We start from the raw sequence: 20,092 nt of genomic DNA on the forward strand, positions 1-20,092 counted from the left end.
CCCCGAGTAGATGTTGTGGGGCTGCGAGACCCTGTTGCTGAAGGCTGTTGCACTGATGTGAATGCACTGGCTTTGTGTGTGTTCTGTTACTTGCCTACTTCTCAAGGTGGGAAAACTGGCATACCCTCAGCAGGATGGCAGTGTTTCTCTGGCCTCCCCCCATAATGCAAAAATAGGTTGCCTCTACGGCTTATCGGCAGAGAGCCCCACTTGTGCCAAGAGGTGCTGCTTGGCTGAGAAGTTGTTCTGGACAGCAGCGATTCGTCCAGCTTGCATTTCTTTCATACTCACGTCACAAATGACATATTTGACCCGAGTCTGGAGATCGTCATCAGAGGCCCTGCTCCGAGGGGCTGGGGACTGCTGGAGCGCAAAGTTTAACGCCCCAACTCAGCTCGTTAAATATTCCTCGCGGCCTCCCTCTGCCTGCTCGGGGCGCCTGATCCCCCCCCCCCCAAGGCTGACTGTCGGAACGAACCGAGCTCTGGTCAGCTCCACCCAGCTCTCCCCAAGTCCTGCTTTCGGCGACTCTTTCCTCTAAGTCCGCGGCTCCTTCTACCAAGCCCTCGCAGCTTCCTGAATATTTTATGGCAAGTCGTTTCTTCGGAGCCACACAGCCGAGAAGGAAACGTTGGTTCTGCCCCTCCCTTCCTGTTGCCTGCGGTTTACATAAATGGACAGATGGGCAACAGTTGAGAGAGGCCAACACTGCACCACGTCCTTAAAAGAGCCACTTTGCTGAGAGAAAGGGGAACTCGGCACGAGGGGTGACAGGCTCCAGTGCCCCCCAAGAGCCGCACGGAGCCAAACAGAGGCGGTCGGGGAGGTTATCTAGCCGAGAAGTCAAACTGCACCCAAGTCCATTTTGAGAGGCTCCACGGCCATTATAATGCTCATTTCAGACTAAAACTAGAGCGAGCAGGACATACGCGCTTTCCCGCGCGCACCTACCTATACAAGGGTCACAGAAAACACAGGGGAAAAAAAATCGCCGCGCAGATATATCGCAATGGATCCCGAAACCACGAAGCGCGGTCCCGCGGGGAACTTCCAGAGCGGCGGGGCGGGGCAGGCGCTCCCGCCCCGGCTTGCCCCTCGCTGGAATCCTCTCCCACCCGCCGGTCCCGAGCGCTCCAGCTTTAATCTTCGCCTTATATGGACTCCAGAATGTCTGACGTCACACGAACCCCGGGACAACCAGTGCTGGAGCAACCAAACGAGTGGGAGAAGGGAGGAGGGAGGAGTCGGAATGCGGGACCTCCAATCGAGGCGAGGGCTTGTGTTCCATCATTGGCGGAGACGCAGCACGGGGGGGCGTGGCTTCAGTCCGCGGCTGCGGAAGGTTTGCGGAAAGGGCTGAGCGGCGCTGCCGGGGAAGCAGGTCTTGGGATCCCGGTGCCAGCGGGCAGCTCCCGAAAGCCCTCGCCCTCTCGGCTCCTCCTCCGTTGGGCGCAAAGTTCGCCGTCGCTTCCCACGACCGCTGCTCCTGAGACGGCGGTTCACGCGTAAAAGTTTTCCCCCGCCTTTCTTTGCGCTGAGGAGGCGAACGGCAATTTCCAGCCATGCCTGTCTTCCACACCCGCACGATCGAGAGCATCCTGGAGCCGGTGGCGCAGCAGATCTCCCACCTGGTCATCATGCACGAGGAGGGAGAGGTGGACGGCAAGGCCATCCCGGATCTCACCGCGCCAGTGGCCGCCGTGCAAGCCGCCGTCAGCAACCTGGTCCGGGTGAGTGGAGGGGAGGGGAGGGGAGGGTCGCGTGTCAGTGGGCGCCGGGCCACCGGTTCATTCTGCCTTCCGTTGGTTGGTTAGACCAACCTTGGCAAAGCCTGGCTCGGGCGACCCGGCTGAGCGGAGTCGGGCCCGCGCTGGGTGTTTATTTTGCAGAGACTTCGGGGCGTTCATGGAAGGCAAATGCAGTAATGCGGCTTTGCAACCGCGAGCGAAGTCCCGTTAAACTTCTTGATTTGCCCCACGGCCGTTCTTGAAAAACCCGGTCGAAAAGCCAGCTCCTTCGCTCCCTCCGTCCCTCCTTCCCCCCAGCACAGAAGAAAAACAACCGCCGTCTGGAACTTCCTGACAAGTTTTCTTGCCTGCTTTTCTCCTCTTATCAAATGCCTTCCGGTGACTCCCAAGATCTCTTTCTCCTGCCTGTGGACAATTTTTTCCCACCGAGCTGACTCTTTTTTTTAAAGCAATGAGTAGAACTGATATATACTATTTTCCATGCGTATAAGGCACATCCTGATCGGGTATCAATTAATTTTACTTCCAAGGAGGAAGACGGCTTCTGATATGCTAATTCCAGGTGGCAGTGCCTTAACTCTCTGGAAACAGTATTTCCCACAGGGAGCACTCTCTTCTCAAAATGTTCAGACTGCCTTGCATTTCTCAGAGGAGCTCCTCCTGGTTTTCTCATATTCTTCCTGTCTTCTCCTGACAAATCTTGGTGCCCCCAAGTGCTCCCCAGCTCTGCTCACTGCTCTGTCAGGGCCCAGCTGTAGGGTCCCCAGAGTGCCTGGGCAGGGCCTTTTGGCATCTTCGTGGATGGCCAAGGTGCTATCCTAAACTGGAGGGATGCCGGGTCTTGGAGACCCTGTCTGGGATGCGGGCCAGCTGGGGACGGAAAATAAGATGCATCTTGGCAGTGGTGAAAAGATAAGGCCTCCTTGGGACTGAACTCAGCTTCTGCTGATCCCAGGGACTTGCTGGTGCATTTTTTCATCAGCAGAACAGAAGTTGGTTTGGCAATTGCCTTTGTGTAGAGCAGTGTTTCTCAACCTTAGCAACTTTAAGATATGTGGACTTCAACTCCCAGAATTCCCCAGCCAGCCATGCTGGCTGGGGAATTCTGGGAGTTGAAGTCCACATATCTTAAAGTTGCTAAGGTTGAGAAACACTGGTTAGAGAGTAAGGAAGATGACCTTGATGGAGATACACAGGCCCCATTGCCTAGGCAAACAGGGCTAAAGCCTTTTTAAAGTCCAGAATATCCAGATAACATTCAGAAACGGCTCAGATAGACACCTCCCTGATTCACTGGTGTATAAGGGGGAGGAAGTTCACTACAATCAGGCTTGCAAGGTTCTGTTATTATAGTTCTAGCCTTCCTGGGGAGTTGATTTCCTGGTCCGGTCTACTTGGTGGGGCTGACACTTGATGTGCAATGCATTTTTCAGTGTCCCAGACTTGCCTGAGAATTCCTGCTGATCCAATGCTCAGTCTGATCCTGTGTTACCCTTCCCCAATCTCTCTCTTTTTCCTTTGATATTCCTACCTTTTCTCCAATTTTCTGCAAAACCCTTTTATGTTATTACCTGCTTATTAAAACAACTTCTAGGGTTAATTTTCCTCTTTCTAGGCATTTTTTCACCTCACCTATATTGACTCCTGCATTATAAATTTATCTTCTTCCCTAACTTCTATTCCAACCCTTTCTTCAAAGGGTTCTCTCTCTCTCTCTGATTTACCCTCCCCCCCCTTTTTAAATGAAATTCCTAATCTTTCAGATCAAAAACATTGTCTCCTCAGCTTCTGGATTACTCTGTTGCCTATGGAAAAGATCCAAAAATAGCCCAGGACCAGATGATGTGCATTAATGTAACGTTACGGTAGGCAGGAACAGTTGCAAAAAGAAGGATTGGGCTGCAACATTTTCTCTGTGTTGAGTCGATTTCATTGTGCAATGGGAGTGACTGAAGGCATGTCTTTTCCTGCTTTGTCCCCCATTAACCCCTTTCCTTGCATCCCACTTCTTGACTGCTGTTTGCAGATAAAAATAGGCTGCCCTGTGGAGCGGCAGGACTTGAGTTTGTGATGAGTGTTTGATGTTTGTGAAGCCTCAAACTCCGAGATGCTGCTCTTGGCATGAATTTTCAGTCCTTCCTCTTCCTTGAGCGAGCAGAAGTGGCTTGAGAGCTGGACAGCTTCAGAAAGCATCTCCAAATAGGTCTACCTTTCTCCTTTGCTGTACCAAACTAAACCAGAGATGGACCATTTTTTGATGTCCAAGGTTCTCCCTTCACTTTTGTAGGGAGATATCCTGATCAGATGGTTCCTGGTGACATATCAAAGTGGGTTTTGGGGGGAGCCTCTTTCTGAAATGCGCTGTGCCAATTTTAGTGCTTGGCTTATTCCCCATCTCAAAATGGCAGAACTCACTGTCCGTTTTCGGTAACCAAAATTAGAAAGCTGCTTATAGCTCCTGAGCTAGAGTTTGCATACCCCTGAGCTGAATTTTTGGTATGTTTCTTGGTCATTTATTTTTATTTGGTTCTAGTTTGTCCCAAGTTGTTCAGTGTGGCATTTGTGGCTTTCTTACCCTACTCTATTTAGCCAGCATTATCTCAAAAGGGTTTTGTGTTCTCAGCAGGAATTTTGGAAGACATTCATCAAAAGCTTTCCCACTTTATAAAACCCCAACAACCTTCAGCCCAGTACAGCTTGCAGATATTTTTAACCAGAGTCCATTTTAGGATAGCTCTTGTAGAGGGAGAGAACTGGCAATGTCTGGGGGTTAAAAATAATTATAAGGGAGTTCCCACTCTTTTTGGTTTTAGAAGTCAGGGCACCACAGATTTTAATAGACCCAGACTGTGTGTTTGAGTGCTGTTGACAAAAACCTAATAATTCTCTTGCTTGCACCCTTGTATCACCCTAATCTGCTTTTATATTTGTTGCATCTCAGTGCTAGCTCTGATTTCTGCCCCTGTGTCATAGTGGTTCTGATAGTCATGCTATCTCTGTCATGTTCTCCCCATATTCACAAAATAAGGGGTCATCAGTCTTCTTCAGGTCATGGGCATATTTGGGATCTTATTATGGGAACTCTCACAAAATGGCTGCTATGATCAGTGTGGCCAGAAGGTAAATGAAGCTCTGGGTTGCAGTCAATCATTTTTCTAAATTTTCATTTTTCTAAGTTTTATTTGGTTGTATTTCTTATTTTTCTAATATTGCTTCTATGGGCAGAGGTTTTGTTGAAATACTTGCTTGACATTTGGGCTAAGATTTTGCCCATGGGGCAGGGCTGTTGAAACTGTAAAACGTGTTTTATTATATTACCCCTTTTATACTGGCACACATTCAGAGTTGATCACCCCACATTTAAATAAATGCCCTGGTCATTTTGACCAGTTTTATTTACATTTTTTATTTTCAGATACACGTGACCCTGTACCTCTAAGTGTAGCTAAATTTTGATATGTCATATGCAAAATGTGAAGTTGATAGATTGATAGGTCCAGTTAATTTTATGATTTGCATTTATCCGTATGCATGTAAACTGTTTTATATTACTGAGGTTCATATGTGCTGGTCTTTGACCACAATAAAGATCTTCTTTTTCATGAAGCTGGTGTTTTACTTTTCAGTTTTTTGCTTAAATTAAACTATCTAAAAAAATAGAGCTTGATAGGCACCAAAAGTTTTGGATTTTCCCCCTGCACATTGTTGATACTTCTGATATAATATGAACCCTGACTGCTTGAACTAGTCAGAATGTTCTTTTGCATGAGGTTGGTTACATAATTGGTGGCCTGCTATGATGGATATTAATTTCCAGTTGGATGTAGATGTTTCACCATGGATTTTTTTAAGGGGGTGCCTTTGAGTCATTGTTAATTCCGAAATGGTTTGCCATTGCCTGTTTCCTAGAGCTGAGAGCTTTGTGCCTAAGGCGGGACTAGAACTCACTGTCTTCCAATTTCTAGACTGGTGACTTAACGACTACACCAAACTGGCTCTCACCATGGAATTATAGATGTTAAAAAATCAGTGCAAATCTCTCGAAAAAATCTGGAGAAAGTTTTTTTCATAGTCTTGTATTTTAAAATGCAAAAACAATCAGGGTAGAGGTCTTTAATTTAGGAGAAGTAACTGTAACAAGATATGGGGATTTTAATCTAGCAGTTGCTGCATTAGATCTGTATCCCCACTGTATCCCTGTGCATGGGATAGGGACAGCTGGCTTCCATAGCTGTTGACCATCTAATTTAATTTTGGTTTTTGTCCGTACAGTAGATTTCTTTCACTTGTGCTGCTCTCCAGATTGCGCACGCCGTTCTTGCGATGCTTCGGAAAGCCTTCAGAAAGCTTCTGAGATGAGAATGGCATGTGTGGAGAACAGTGGGTGTGGTCTTCTGCGGCTTTCTCATGAGGTTTCAGAAGCCTTGCATAGGGCTAACGGCGGCATAGGGCTTGAGGCAGCACTCTTCCATGGCAACGGTGCTGGGCTGAAGTAGAGGCCCAGGGACAGCAGCAGCTGCAGCCGAGGATTGCCACTATGCAGGATGGCCAAAAGGGCAGAGATGGGGGGGGAGATATGCAGTTGGGGGTGTTGAAGCGCCCCTGCGATCATATGGGCAGGCAGCCAAGCACCCAAATTTTGATCACGTGACCGTGGGGGTGCTGGGACGGCCGTGACTTTGGGGACCAGGTGTAAAGTACCATTTGTTCAGCAGCACCATAACTCTGAACAGTCGCTGAACAAATGATTGTTAAGTGAGGACTATCTATACTGTATATACAAAATGATTAGAAATGCATAGGTTAAATTAGACTAAATTAGCTTCATTAGATTCTATTACAATCAATGATATTTCACAACTAATTATTCCTGTTGGTCATTTTGGACATAATATAAAGCCAGGCTTTTTGTTCCTAAAATTCCAGTTTCTCAGAACGAGCAGATCTTGGCTGGCTCCTCCTATAGGTGGATGTGTCTACCTATATATTTTAATATTATACCCAAACCAGGATCTCTGGCTTGTTGCTCTCTAACAGAATCAGAGCCAAGTTTCCTTTTGGCTTATGATTCTGATTTTTTAGGAGAGGAACAAGTGAGAACCCTGGTTTTGAGGTGACACTAAAGAAGCCCCAGGTGGAGGCTTCCCAATTCTTTTGCCATTCTTGTTGGTGGAAGTCAAGTAGGAACGACTAAGCATCTGCTGAAAGGAGAAATTGTCCCACTGGGCACCCAAAGAAAGGCTTTATGTCAGTGTTGTCCAAACTTGGCCACTTTAAGATGAGTGGACTTCAACTCCCAGAATTCCCCAGCCAGCATGGCTGGCTGGGGAATTCTGGGAGTTGAAGTCCACTCATCTTAAAGTGGCCAAGTTTGGACAACACTGCTTTATGTTCATCTGTGGGAGGGATGCGAAGTGGTCTTGGGCATTTCTAAAATCTTGATATAATCTTAATTTTATGGGATAATATTTATTAGGCACTGTTTTAAGAGAGCTGGTTTAGAATTAAGCTTGGTTGTATCTGGGTATGATGTACAGTACTCAGTTCCTACAGCACTTAAGAGGAGCTTCACTAAATGAGAAGGTTTGAATGACTCACTAAACCACAAACCTGTCTACCATATTTCAACAAGTGTGTAATATGAACTCAGCTGGTGTAATGAGTTGTCCACTGTGTAAATCCAGGTAGTTGGATTAAATCAGTAAACCATAGTTCATTTAAGGATGCTAGTGCTGTGCAAACACATCTTGAACATACTGAGCAATCCTAGTTTTCCTTGTATTGACGTTTGCTTTTTACTCTTCTGCGATGCTGCTGGCCATACATGGAACCTGTCCATACATGAAGGCAGGTGGCTGTATTCTGGAAAGAAAGAACATCTTTTGCCCTCTGGATGAACTGTCATCTTAGGCAATGTCCTTTCAGTTGACTTCCTTAAAGAGTGGATTTAAGTAGGCAAGGGTTTGTCTTTCATCTAAAATAAGAGGAAGGAAGCTTCAGTTATTTCCTTTAATTGCCCAACTGCAGCAACTGGGATAATATAGCCCATGGAAGAAGTGGAAGAGGACTCTCTTGCAGATTGGCCAAGAGGGAGTCCTTAGAGTTATGTTCCTAAGGTCTTCTGGAGCAATCAGATTTGTTGGCCTGCCACAATACAATATTGGTTTGGTTGCCAAACTTACATCTGCAGGGAAATATGAGTTTCCTGCTCATCTGTTTGACTCATCTCATAGCCAAGGACCAAAATGGAGATGACCATGGGCCTGCCCTAGCTTTCTGAATCATGTGCCTACCTTGCTGAATGAAGATGTCATGGATGGTATCCATTTTTTTCATTAATAATTATGACCTCCCCCTGTCATGTATTCCTGGACTTCTTTCAACCTGACTCAATTTTATATTGAAAATCCTCTTGGAGAAGAAACCAAGACATCAAGCAGGAGAAAGCTGGCTTCCATTCATCCACACAGCTGTAGATGGCATGAGGCTGCTCCCAGATAGCAAGCTTGACCTTGAGTTGGGTTCAATCCAAAGCAGAATAAAAGAGGCTGATGAGAGGAGGATGTTTATGAACATTTCCCAAGGGGAGAGGATCTTCACTCTTTCTTTGCTGTCATACAAGTTTCCAGTCTGAGAGGATGCCAGTGAACTTGCATATAACTGTTCTTAAGACTTCATGAAGCCCTGATTTCTGTTTGCTTCTCATGTGGGTGCTTTCACTGAAAAGTTTCTGGAATGCTTTGGGGATATCACATAAAGTTCTGACACTTTCATGGAAACATTTATGAGAACAATAGGGGAAATCTGTTCGGCGACAGTAGTTTGGAAAAGTTCAATTTTTATGGCACTAGCAAAATATTGCACACTGTATTTAACTAAGGGTGGAGGCTTATTATGTTGCCCAACCTCAAAATGGCCACTGTTTTGAGTTTGTACAAACCATACTTTGTGATGAAAGGCTTGTCTTTCTTGTGTCAAGATGCTTATCATCTGGTTTGTGCAAACCAAAAATGTTGGCCATTTTGGGGTTTGGATGTTGTGATAAATGTCAGACCTTAATTAAAATGCACTGTGGGTGGATGGGTGTGTAAAATGGGAATACACACACATTGACTATTTTGGCTTTGCCTTATAATGAATTTTACCCACAAGTTATTCGGTCATTATATATGCTGTTTAATTATTTGCAGTTCTACAGATAACCACGGGGTCTGAGTAGAAATTGGCAGATGGGGATGCATCTATCGTAGTCCATATGACTTAGTTATTTCAGCCAGGCCTTCACTGAATTGCTATCATGGAACCCAAATCATTTTAAGTACCCCATTAATCTTTCCAGCTACATTAGCCACAAAGGTGGGGATGAAGGGAGCTTTCCAGAGATTCTCCTGCACAAAATAGATTCTGTTCATACTGGGGGCAGGGGGTGGGTAGGCAGGGAGATTGCATTCATCCAGGTTTTGTTAAGCCCAGGGCTGAAATGTGGACTCATTTTTTAATTGCAGTAGTATTGACCTCAATAGGACAAATGTTCCATACTTCCCTTGGGTCTGGATGAAGGGAGCTGTATCAAGGATCACCCCACAAATATTAATTCAGGAACTGATACCATGGAAGACATGAATTTCTGGGCCTTTTCCAAATGGGTGGCCTCTGTGTGAGCACCCAGCGTGGAAACACTTGGATTCACTTCTGAGACCCAATAAGTTGATTGTTGGGTAGTAACATGAATGGCACAGGTGCAGATCTCTCTTGGGAATATGCATTTGAGTGACAAGATTATTATCCAGAGGAGGGGTACAATAATTCTCTTACCTCTGTGCTACGAGTCCCCTTTGTTCAGCTGTAGCTTAAAGCCCCTCCAAATGACCCCTTTTGCATTCCACCATGGCCAGACATTTCCCTTCCCTTGGCTCTACATCCCGGTCTCTGCCTACCCCGGACCTGGTTCATATTGTCCTGGATGGTATATGGTTTTCTGGCTTAGAGTATAATCCAAACCCAGAGTGTGGGTCAAATTGAGGACTGCCTTTGCCTTAGTCTGTAACCCCTGTTCAGATTATTTTAGGCAGGCAAACTCAGAGTCATTTGCTAATTTACAATTAAGGAGCCATTCCTCTTTTAGGAAAGTAGTTTGGAGTGCAAAGTGCAGCTGCTTCTTCAGTGCTATCTCTGCCGCGATTGCTGTTGCCCTGCTTTGAATGTGAAAGGGCTGGGCTAACGGTTAACCTCCTCTCTCTCACCCATCCACCCACACGTATTTAATCAGCCCAGATTGGAGGGCTGGAATCTGGCAAATAAAAACAGGAAGTGCTGCCCAGCTAAAAGGTTGCTACCCCAAAAGAGGGGGGTTTGGAAGCTGTGGCTGCTCATCCTTTGTTGTGTCAGCTAGTACTTATTTGCTGGTGTCTGCCTTGTGGTGGTTAATGCTTCTTGTTATTTTTGTGTATTGTCTGTTGTGGTTCCTCACAGAGCAGAAATCGTTCCCTGTGATTCTTTCTGGGTTGTTGCTGCAAAGATGTCGTGAATGGAGTTATGGGGCACAAGGCGTTGCACTCCAGCTATAGTATTGCTGCAAGAGAAGGAGGTAACTTGGAGCAGCCCCAGGATTTGAGTGAATAGACTGAACTCTCATAGGATACTAGTAGGACAGGACAAGCAACCCTTTCCTCAAATCAAAACCATCACATGATTCATACACTATGTAGATGTTTGGAGGCTCTCTGATATTTTTGGTGTCTTCTAGAATCTCCTGATAGATTGTCCTTTTGGAGTTGGGATTGTAAAGTCCAAGAACAGAGTTTAAACTTCTGATGAGAGTAACTAAGAATGAGAGTTGCACTGCAGCTGGAATTAGGTGGAGATGGCACTGTTCTTTGCTGAAATAATTTGCCCTGAACTCTTGATAATTATTGCTTCCTGGACCTTTAACTAAATTAACCTTTAATTTATGTACTTATGTATTTATGCACGCATGTCATGTAAAATCTTTCTGGCTTCTTGCTCCTTGAATTTTGATTTTTCTTTACTTTGTGAATGTCCTCTGCTAAGGTGGAATAATCCAGGTATTGGAATGGATTTTCAACATGACTGCATACCAAGTTTATTTTGTTGATTTTGATTTGTTATATTCTAGAAATGCCTGGCAAATTATGGACAGGCTCAAACTACTCTAATTGTAGGCTCACATGTTTTGAATTGGTGGGGTTAAATTATATTCTAATGGAGATTAAAATGTAATGCCTTTCATTCAAATTCCTCCTCCATTGCCTCAGTCTTCAAACTGAGGGGGTAACAACTTTAGTTTACAAGAATATTGTATAAAGACTTTTGAGGTAAAATTGTGAAGTACTGTGTAAATGCTAAGATACCTTCCTATGCTGATTTATTTGGACATAATCTCATTATCAGGTAAAAGAGGATGGGGTAAATTATGAATATGACCATACCTTCACAGGAGGAACTAGTTTCTGTTGGGTCTTTTGCTATATAGAAATACATGAAGAGCAAGAATGTGGAGATGTTAAGAAAAATGTGTATCTGGGAGTATATTATGCAGATTCTAATTTGAAATCATTGTGGAATTCGTATAATGGTATAGTTACATTTATTGGTCTTCAGACATTTTCCCTGAATTTTGGATAATCCCTATGAATGCGTGAATTGATGATTTACAATAGGTGTTGCTTTAGAGGCGTTAGTAAAGAAAATGCTGATGGCAGTTGAAGTTTACATCAATGTATTTTAATTGATGTTTATAGAGAAAAGATGAATCAGTTGTTTTACTTTATCTGAATGGTAAAGAAAGTTTTTAAAATGTCCAATGAAATGTATTAGGGGAAATGCTGCTGCAGGGGGGGGTTTGGGGGGAGGGGGAGAATAGCCTTTGTTTTCTGTTATTTCCTCTTCTGCTTGTTTTGGAGTGGGTTGAATAATCTTTTCACACCTGGGAGCTGAAATATAATGTGGACTGGATGAGGCCAGGATTGTAACTTTTTTGTAGGATTCCTGAGAGGAGTTTGGATTTTTTTCCTTTTCAGCTGCATCAAACCTATTTTTGAGCTCTCACTGAAGAGTAAAATCACCATCAAGTAGAACTCAATTCCTAGTGATTTATGTGGACATACCCTTCTGTTTTCTGCATGAGACAGAAGCAGTTTGATATTTTCATCAGGATTTTTTTAAAAACTTCCTTGACCAGCCTGAACACCTGGGCTTTTGAGATTGTCTCCCATCCAAGTTCTGATCAAGGCTGTCCCTGCTTAGCTTCCAGGCCAAGCCAAGGCCACTTAGATGCTGCTATTTAACAGTGAATATAATGCCATTAGGTATTCATGTGTAAATTGTATTTACATCTAATGTAGTGTATCACCAGTTATTAAAAGTACTGAGTCCGCTTGATGGAAAAACTATGTTGAAATAGTATTTGATTGTGAGAAAGGACATTTTAGGGGCTTATGTATGCTGTAGAACTGCTTTATTCTTCAATGTTCTCCTTCCAGCAAGTACCAAAAGAGGAGGAGGGGTCAGCACAGGAAATGGGGTTCTCTGCCTTAAAACAATCTCTGCCTGTGTGGTGCTGTACCTGGAAAATGTGCTAATTGCTGTACTCCCCCCCTCCCCCCCCCACTTCATAACCTGGTGAGGACATGACTTCAAGTCAGGAGATAAGATAGAAATGATTTCACTGACTTGAAATTAGCCAAGTTAAGGGAGACTGGCTGCATGCTGGTTGAAAAAGTAGTTTGTGGTGTTTGCGGTTGATAACTTGTTCCCCTTCAAAAGCAGTTGTATCAAGGATTTCAGTTGAGCATGTACTTTTAGCATGGTGCTAAATGTTATTTCTAGATGGCTGTCTTCTGGGAGAACATTCTTCTGCTGACATGATTTTTGAGGTGTCTGGAAAGTTTGTGTGGGTTTGGCCAAGTTGCTAAATCCAGAAGGATGTGTATCTGTGGATGACTCATGTAGTGTTCCCTTTGGATATAATTTTCTGGGCAGAATCTCGTGTGTCACTACAATTGCCAAGTGAATAACCCCTTTTGAAGGGATTATGTTTTCTGGCTAGCTTTCATGGCTGATTATTTTCTAAGAGCCAACTTGAAATTGCACCCATCTTTTATGGACTTTTCCATAGCAGCTGTCCTTTTCTTCAGATGGAATGAAATTATCAATAACTTAATTTTGGCTTTACTGAAATATGTGATTCTTTTACAGACTTATCTTTTTTTTCTTTATACAGATAATTTTATTAAAGGCTCAAGTATAGTTTTTCTTACTGAAAAAATCCAGCAGTTTAATTTTAGATTAGTAAGTTGCACATTATAATTCTTTATCCAATAACTGAATCATTTTCTTTCTCTCTCTCTCTCTCTCTCTCTCTCTCTCTGAAAAGGTTCTAGCAGGTTCCTCTTGACTTTTTGTCATCCTAAACTAACATGGCTCTCTTACAATGTTCTCAATGTCTTGGTAGACGTCTTCCCTGAAAGGTGCACAGAAATGGAAATAAATGTGTTTCTTCAAAAGAGCAATTCTTCAGACCTGCTTCTGCTTTAGAAGTAAAGAAAAACATTTACAATATCTCATCACAGGTCTTGCACACTTTGCCAGTTTTCAGATTCTCTTGACTTCATCTGAAGAGTGAGCTAAGTGTCTGAAGATGTTGCAGCTGTTCTCTTTATTCTCTGTTCAGTTTCTTCTTAGGACCAGATCGTGCTCTCTTGTCCTGATGAATGGGCTGCAGTAAATTTTGAGGGTGACTCTACACATCTCTTCCTCCTTCACAGAACAAATCCTTACAGCTCAGCTGAAGGCAATGGCGCTCTGTTCTACCAAACAGTACAAATCTTTGTTCTCTAGAATAGCAGTCCTGGCAAAATGCAGGAGAGGCTGGAAGGATCCTTTCAAAGGATTTGCTTTTAAGGATCTGCATGGGAATATTTTTGGTCAGTGTAACAGATGTGCTGACCCTTTCTAATCCAGCTTGCTTTCTTTTTCTTTCTTGTAAGGCAGGGAGGAGTTGAATGTGGAATAATTTAATATTTTTAATAGTGCAGATTAGATGTAAATTGTTGTTAGGTACATAATGAATCTAAAGACCGACCATGAAATTAAGCAGTGGAGTTTGGTGCAAGATTGATCCAGCATGCTCTTCATTTTGACATAATTAGTAATCCTGTTTTAAATTAATGGGTTTGGAATATTGTTTGTCTATCAAAGCAGTAAGATACTGCTGACAACAAGGTCCCCAGTTTATAACAAAACATAAAAAATGACCAGTTAAAAGGTGTGCTTCTAGGGCCTCTTAGAAAGCTGACAAAGATGTTCAGCCCCTCTGCTTAAAGGGAGTGCAGATCTGGGGTGGCCATGGAGGAGGCTCAGCCCTGATGTACTGTGTTTGAGCATGGAAATTCAATTTTGCTGTCATAATGAGATCATACACCTCTAAGCACAGACATATGGTCTGACTGAAGTTTTTTTAAAAAAGCATTGAATCTCCTATTTTTTGTCCAAAACACTGATATAAACATAAGATACTATTCAGAGGAGCTGTGAAGACCTGGGTCTTCACCCGGGCCTTCAGTGATGGAGAGTGAGACTCCTCACTTCATTGCATTTGCCATCTTTATCTTTTATCTTTTATTGATTTTATTGTAATTTCTTTGATTGTTGTGAGCTGTCCATAGTCATCAGGTGGCATACAAGGTTAATAAATTATTATGGTTGGTCGCACAGTCAACCAGATGTCTAGGCTGGATTTGCCATTTTTGTCCACCTATCGAGCCCTTTCCAAGGACCTGGGATAGGCAGATGTTGTTTAATAGTATTAAAGGTATTGCAGGATGTAAGCTGTTCCAAGTAAAGCTGCCTTTTGCAATTGAGTGATGGTGATTTGGTCCATGCTGATGGTCTTCAAGTGGTGCTCCAGGTGTTTTGGGATTGCACCCAAGGCACCTATTACTCTTGGTGCTATCTTTGCTTTCTTTTGCCACAGTCATTCTATTTCTATTTTCAGGTCTTTGTATTTTGCGATTTTCTCCAGTTCTTTCTCTTCTGTTCTGCTGCCCAGGTATTGCAGTGTCCACTATCCAGACCTTTTTGTCTGTCTTATCAAAAATGGTTAAGTCTGTGGTGTCATGTGGCAGGTGCTTGTCTGTTTGAATTCTAAAGTCCCAGAGCACTTTAGCTTCTTCATTTTCTATTTCTTTGTCTGTTTTGTGGTTCCAACAGTTCTTGCTTGCAGGCAGATGGTATTTCTTGCAGATATTCCAAAGCACCATTGTTGCTACTTTGTCATGCCCTTGTTTGTAGTCAGTCTGTGTGAACTTCTTGCAGCAGCAAACTAGTTGGTCCACTGTTTCTTCAGCTTCTTTGCAGAGGCGGCATTTGCTCTCTGTTGCTGCCTTCTCGATTCTGGCTTTGTATGCATTTGTTCTTAAGGCTTGGTCTTGTGCAGCCAGAATTAGCCCCTCTGCCTCTTTCTTCAACTTTCCTGCTCTTAGACTTTGCCAGGTCTTGTTGTTATCTGCTTTGTCTGCTAGTTTTTTTGTGTATTGACCATGTAATACTTTGCCTTGCCATGTTTCTTTTCTATTCTTCATTTGGTCTTTCTTATAGGCCAGTTTGGTCTCTTCAGTATTCAGTAACCTTCATGGTGTACTAGCTTCAGTGCATCTTCTTCACTGACCTTCAGATATTCTTCCAATGCCCTTTTTTCTTCTTCAACTGTCTGGTGTTCTTGCATCATTCCATGCCCACCTATGCTCCTTGGTAAGTAGAGTCTGTCAACTTTGCTGCGTGGATGAAGGGCGTGATTCATTGTCATTATCTTTCTGGTCTTCCTATCCAGGGCTTCTAGTTCTGCTTGAGTCCAGTCCACTGTTCCAGCTATGTATTTAATGACTGGAATTGCCCAGGTGTTAATTGCCTTGATGGTATTTCCTCCACTGAGTTTGGACTTTAAGATCTTCTTCACTCTCATGATATATTCACTCCTAACCTTCTTGGCTTCAGTGTGCTTGGTGTCAATGTGATGATGATGATGATGATGATGATGATGATTCTTCTCCACTTAAAATGTAGCATGTTGTAAGGAAAAGTGTATATTTTAATTTTTAGTTAGAAGAGACACTAAGTATTGTAAGCAAGAAAAGCATTTCTTAGCCTCTTTGAATTGTTTTTAACACAGCAATCATCATCTTACTGAGAAACTCATATCAACTGTTATGAAAAGTAAGGACTGGATTTTAGCTTTCCTCAGTGAAGATTTTCTGAGTATCTGTAAAATGCAAAATGATTTTTTAAAGTTTTTATAGATACAAACAATTTGTAAAAAACAAAAATCAGTGTTTTTCAAAAGATCAGATACTTGCTAAGCAGATGTTTCTCATCAGGTTTATATTTTGGAGATTCTTTTACAAGTAAGAACAACAAGCTATATGTAATTTTGTGCTGTCTTTTCTTTTATGGCATTTTCATCCCTGTTAGTAAGGAGTTAACACTGTTATTCAAACCTTCCTTTGGTGCCATACAATATATTTGAGGCAGCTGTTCTGGTAACATACAGCCAGATGTCCTATCTGTTTCAGAAAGTAAAATAGAAATTTGTTTGAGAGTCAAAAGCTCATTCTTTGCTGGTCAAAAACTGGCTTAAGTTCATCTCTCTGGATTGTTTCCCCAGAGCATCTGAGCATCCTTGAGTCTTGAAACTTTTCTTCCCCTTAACAACCATATATCCCAGACATTAAATAGCCCCATTAGTACAAGATGCAGCCTCTTAAATGACACTAGAAATGGCCTTTGGTAGAGGGAGCATCATCATCAAGAGGACATTGTTATCTTGCAATTCCCCCTTGATTTCTGCTCTAAGATTCATTTCTTTTTGCAATTCCTTGATTTTTGAGAGATGAGCAGATTGTTCAGGTTGTTTTTTAATCATTGCAACTCTTGCAGGAAGATGAAACCCATTAACATAAATGATGACAATGGACTGGAAAGCAGATTACATACTAATGTGATCGCTTGTTTTGCATAAAGTTTATTTGTAGCAAAATACCAGAATGAAAGAATAAGGGGGAAGTGCAAAGAATATATTGCATTAAGTACTATAGTCTTATAAGATTTGTAGTATTTGTATATATAAAATTCAAAATGCCAAACTATTCCAAGTACCTCCCAACAGCAATAGAGCAGAATCTGGCCCCCTTTCTAGAGATTTCTGAGGATGAGTCTGCAAATAGAACAGATGAATTCTGCTCATCTGACTGATTGGGGCTATTGTTAAATCAGTGCTCCAGTTTGAATAGAATGAGCAATGCTCGTGACTGACTCAGGATCCCCAGCCAATCCAGGACAGAGGTGATTTTGAACTGGGGAGTTATTGTGAATGCAGATGGTAAATCTGTGATATGGTCTGCATAGGCTTTTCATGAAGTAATTAGCTGAGATAAATGGGATGTGCAGGGATTCCTTTATCATTTAGCTGGCCCATGTATGGTTTAAATGTCAAGGATGATAGAGAGAAACCTAAACAACAATAAATTCTATTGCTATAATTATTTTTCTTCCACAGTTTTGATTATTAAAAATATGCATACATTTGTATATACTCATCACCCTAGGTAATCAGGATAATCAATATTCTGCTAAGTACAGAAAAAGAGTAAAACACAGTAAGGCAAAGGAATTAAAATATGAAAAAGAGAAAAAAATATAACTATATCTGCTCTACACCAAACCATTCATTATATTTCTTCATACCTTTCTGTCTTTGAAAACAGTCTTTGCTTTCACTGTCTCCCTATATATATTACTTCATATGTCCCCTTTGTTCTTTAAGCTTCTCACCTCTCCTTTTAAGGACCTCAACAACTCCATTCAACCATGACTTTCTCAATCTTTCTTTTCCTCTTAACCTGTTCACTGTACTTAAATATATTTGTTTTGATGTTTGATTCTCATTCATTCCTTCTATGTGACCAACAGACTTCTGTCATAATGGTTGCTCACTTTTGTATTCAGTCCACAATCATTGATTTTATCTATTCTGATTTTGCTTCCAGTTACTCTTAAGTAGTCAATTACTGTTGCATATATCTTACTTTTATGTTTTTCCACTACATTTCTACCAGCATTGGCAGATATTAACATTTCTCCATCCATTTTAATTTCCATAAATGTATAATTTCTCCATCCATTAGTAAACATTCCACCAAGATGCACAAATTTATCTACTCGTGCTAGCTTTTCACCATTTATGTATAACTTACAATCATTCACTCCTTTTCTTTGTCAAATCCTTGGACTCTGATACATTAGTTTTTATACTGCTTGTTGCATCATACAATCTATTTAGTATTTGCTGCAAATCATCTGGATTTTCAGCCAACAATTTAGATAATCAGCATAAACATTCACATGCCCAACTAACATACAGTACCTCTAACATCATCATAAGTATTCCTTATAAATGTATCCATAAGTATATTAAACACCAAAGGCTACATCACTTATCCTTGTCTTACAACGTGCTCAAAGGCAAATAACTTGCTTAGCATTCCATTCTCGTGCATGCTTTACTTCCATTAAATACTGCTCTGATCACGTTAAGAACAAAACTTCAACAACATACCTGTGCAAAACATTCCATAATTCAAGCCTGTTCACTATATTGTATACTTCTTTAAATCAACCACTGTGAAATAAAGCACTTTCTCGCATTCATGCACTTTTCAATGACTTGCCAAACAGCAAAAATCTGATCTGTAAACTCTGCATGGTATAAAGCTACATTCACTCCTCAAATTTTTCATATTGTCGCCTCTTTTATCCTTTTGAAGAGGCTTCTGCCAAACACCTTCCCCCAGCATCCTGACCAAACCAATCCCACTTTAGTTTTTTGGACTAACTCTTGCAATCTTTCCTTTTGGATTGGGAAACAACAATGACATTCTTCCAGTTGTCAGGCAGTAAAAAAATTCTGCTGCCATTTCAAAGCAAAACTACATCTGTACTTTAACATTCCTCGTTATATTGTCTACACCTGCCACCTTATCATTTTTCATCATTCTCACTGCATTTATGACTTCCTTTTCATCCATTTTTCCTTGAATCCTAGCCTATCATTTGTTTCAATTTTGCCATTCAACGTACTCCTACAATTTGATAGCGATGACTAAAATACTCTTAATAGCAATATCTCACTTCTCAAATAAAATTTTCACTTTCACTTTTAGTTCAAACATTTTGCTGGATGTTCTGTGTTTAGCCCTTTTCATACGCTAAAAAACCCTACTCATTTCTATCAAAATTGCTCTGTATTTTTTTTCTACCACTTTCAACCTTAACCATCTCTTTGACTAAGTTCCTTGTAATTTTCTTTTTGCTTTTCTGTCTGTGTAATTTTGTAGTATCTTTCTGTCATCCTTGTCTTTTGCAGCAATTGTTCTCTTAATTGTAACATTTCTCACAGTCCTTTCACTTCTTTGTTTCTCCTGTTATAAGACCTGAACATACCTTGCTTGATTTGCAGTTTTGTTATAGTTAGGGTATAAGCTGGTTCTGAAATATTTGTGCCTATAAGCTGGTGTCTCAGGTCCAATTCCAGCATCTCCGGGGAAGTTGTGAAACAACAGCTGCTTAAAATTTTGGAGAGCTGTTGCTGGTCAACTTTATGATGTCTGAACTAGGAGGACTAGTGGCATTAATCTGCAGAAAGACGCTTCCCTGTAGATGTTATTTCCTCTTGCTTTAAAACCAGCCTTTTCTGCGAAGGTTGCAGTTTACTTCATAAATAGCCATTCCCAAACAAAACTGAACTAAAGTATGAACAACTGAATCTTCTTAGTTTCACCATCCTAGCCATCATTGTTTAAATTGTAAGCTGCTCAGTGCAAAGACCTCTGTGGTCCTCCTCCTTTTCCTTCAAACCCTACTTTGTTCAAAGGTCTGTATAAATGGTATGAAAGAAAGTGGATATCCATAAGGTCCTATGAGAGGAAGAAGTCTAGGGAGTTTTTTCTTCCATTCCTATTTCATTGCAGTGAATTTCTCACCTGGTGATTGACAGAGGCCTTACCTAGGGATGATTTGTGAATCAGAAATTATAGAGCAGATAAGACAAGCTACAGAATAGTTCATGGAAAAATGTAGCGTTGGTTATGTTGTTCCTCACTAGCATTTTTCCTACAGCCTGGTGCAATAAAGCACTTTTAGGTATTGTGTATTAGTGACAGAGAGGAAAAAAATGCAGGTGTGAGATTGATTTTACTCTGATTAGACCACAATACTTAGCAGGTTCCTTTTACTGTAACTTCTGAATTGATGCAAATTCAGCAGCAGGGGAA

General features: G+C 41.8%; 1 protein-coding gene across 3 annotated transcripts in view; it reads left to right on the forward strand.

The window, feature by feature from the left end:
• The first annotated feature begins 1,326 nt into the window (after window positions 1-1,326).
• Window positions 1,327-20,092, forward strand: part of VCL (vinculin) — a 72,404-nt gene continuing 53,638 nt past the window's right edge. The window contains exon 1 of one of the 3 annotated variants that reach the window (XM_007424894.3): window positions 1,327-1,730. In XM_007424894.3, coding sequence (XP_007424956.1) covers window positions 1,563-1,730 — 168 coding nt within the window. In that variant the 5' untranslated portion in view covers window positions 1,327-1,562. The remainder of the gene's footprint in view (window positions 1,731-20,092) is intronic. The other 2 variants (XM_088128691.1, XM_007424896.3) reach the window with 2 other exon arrangements.

Source organism: Python bivittatus, unplaced genomic scaffold (assembly GCF_059951505.1).
Source record: "Python bivittatus isolate LINGU-HERP-01145 unplaced genomic scaffold, Pbiv_v1 ctg000050_np1212, whole genome shotgun sequence".
NCBI lineage: Eukaryota > Metazoa > Chordata > Lepidosauria > Squamata > Pythonidae > Python > Python bivittatus.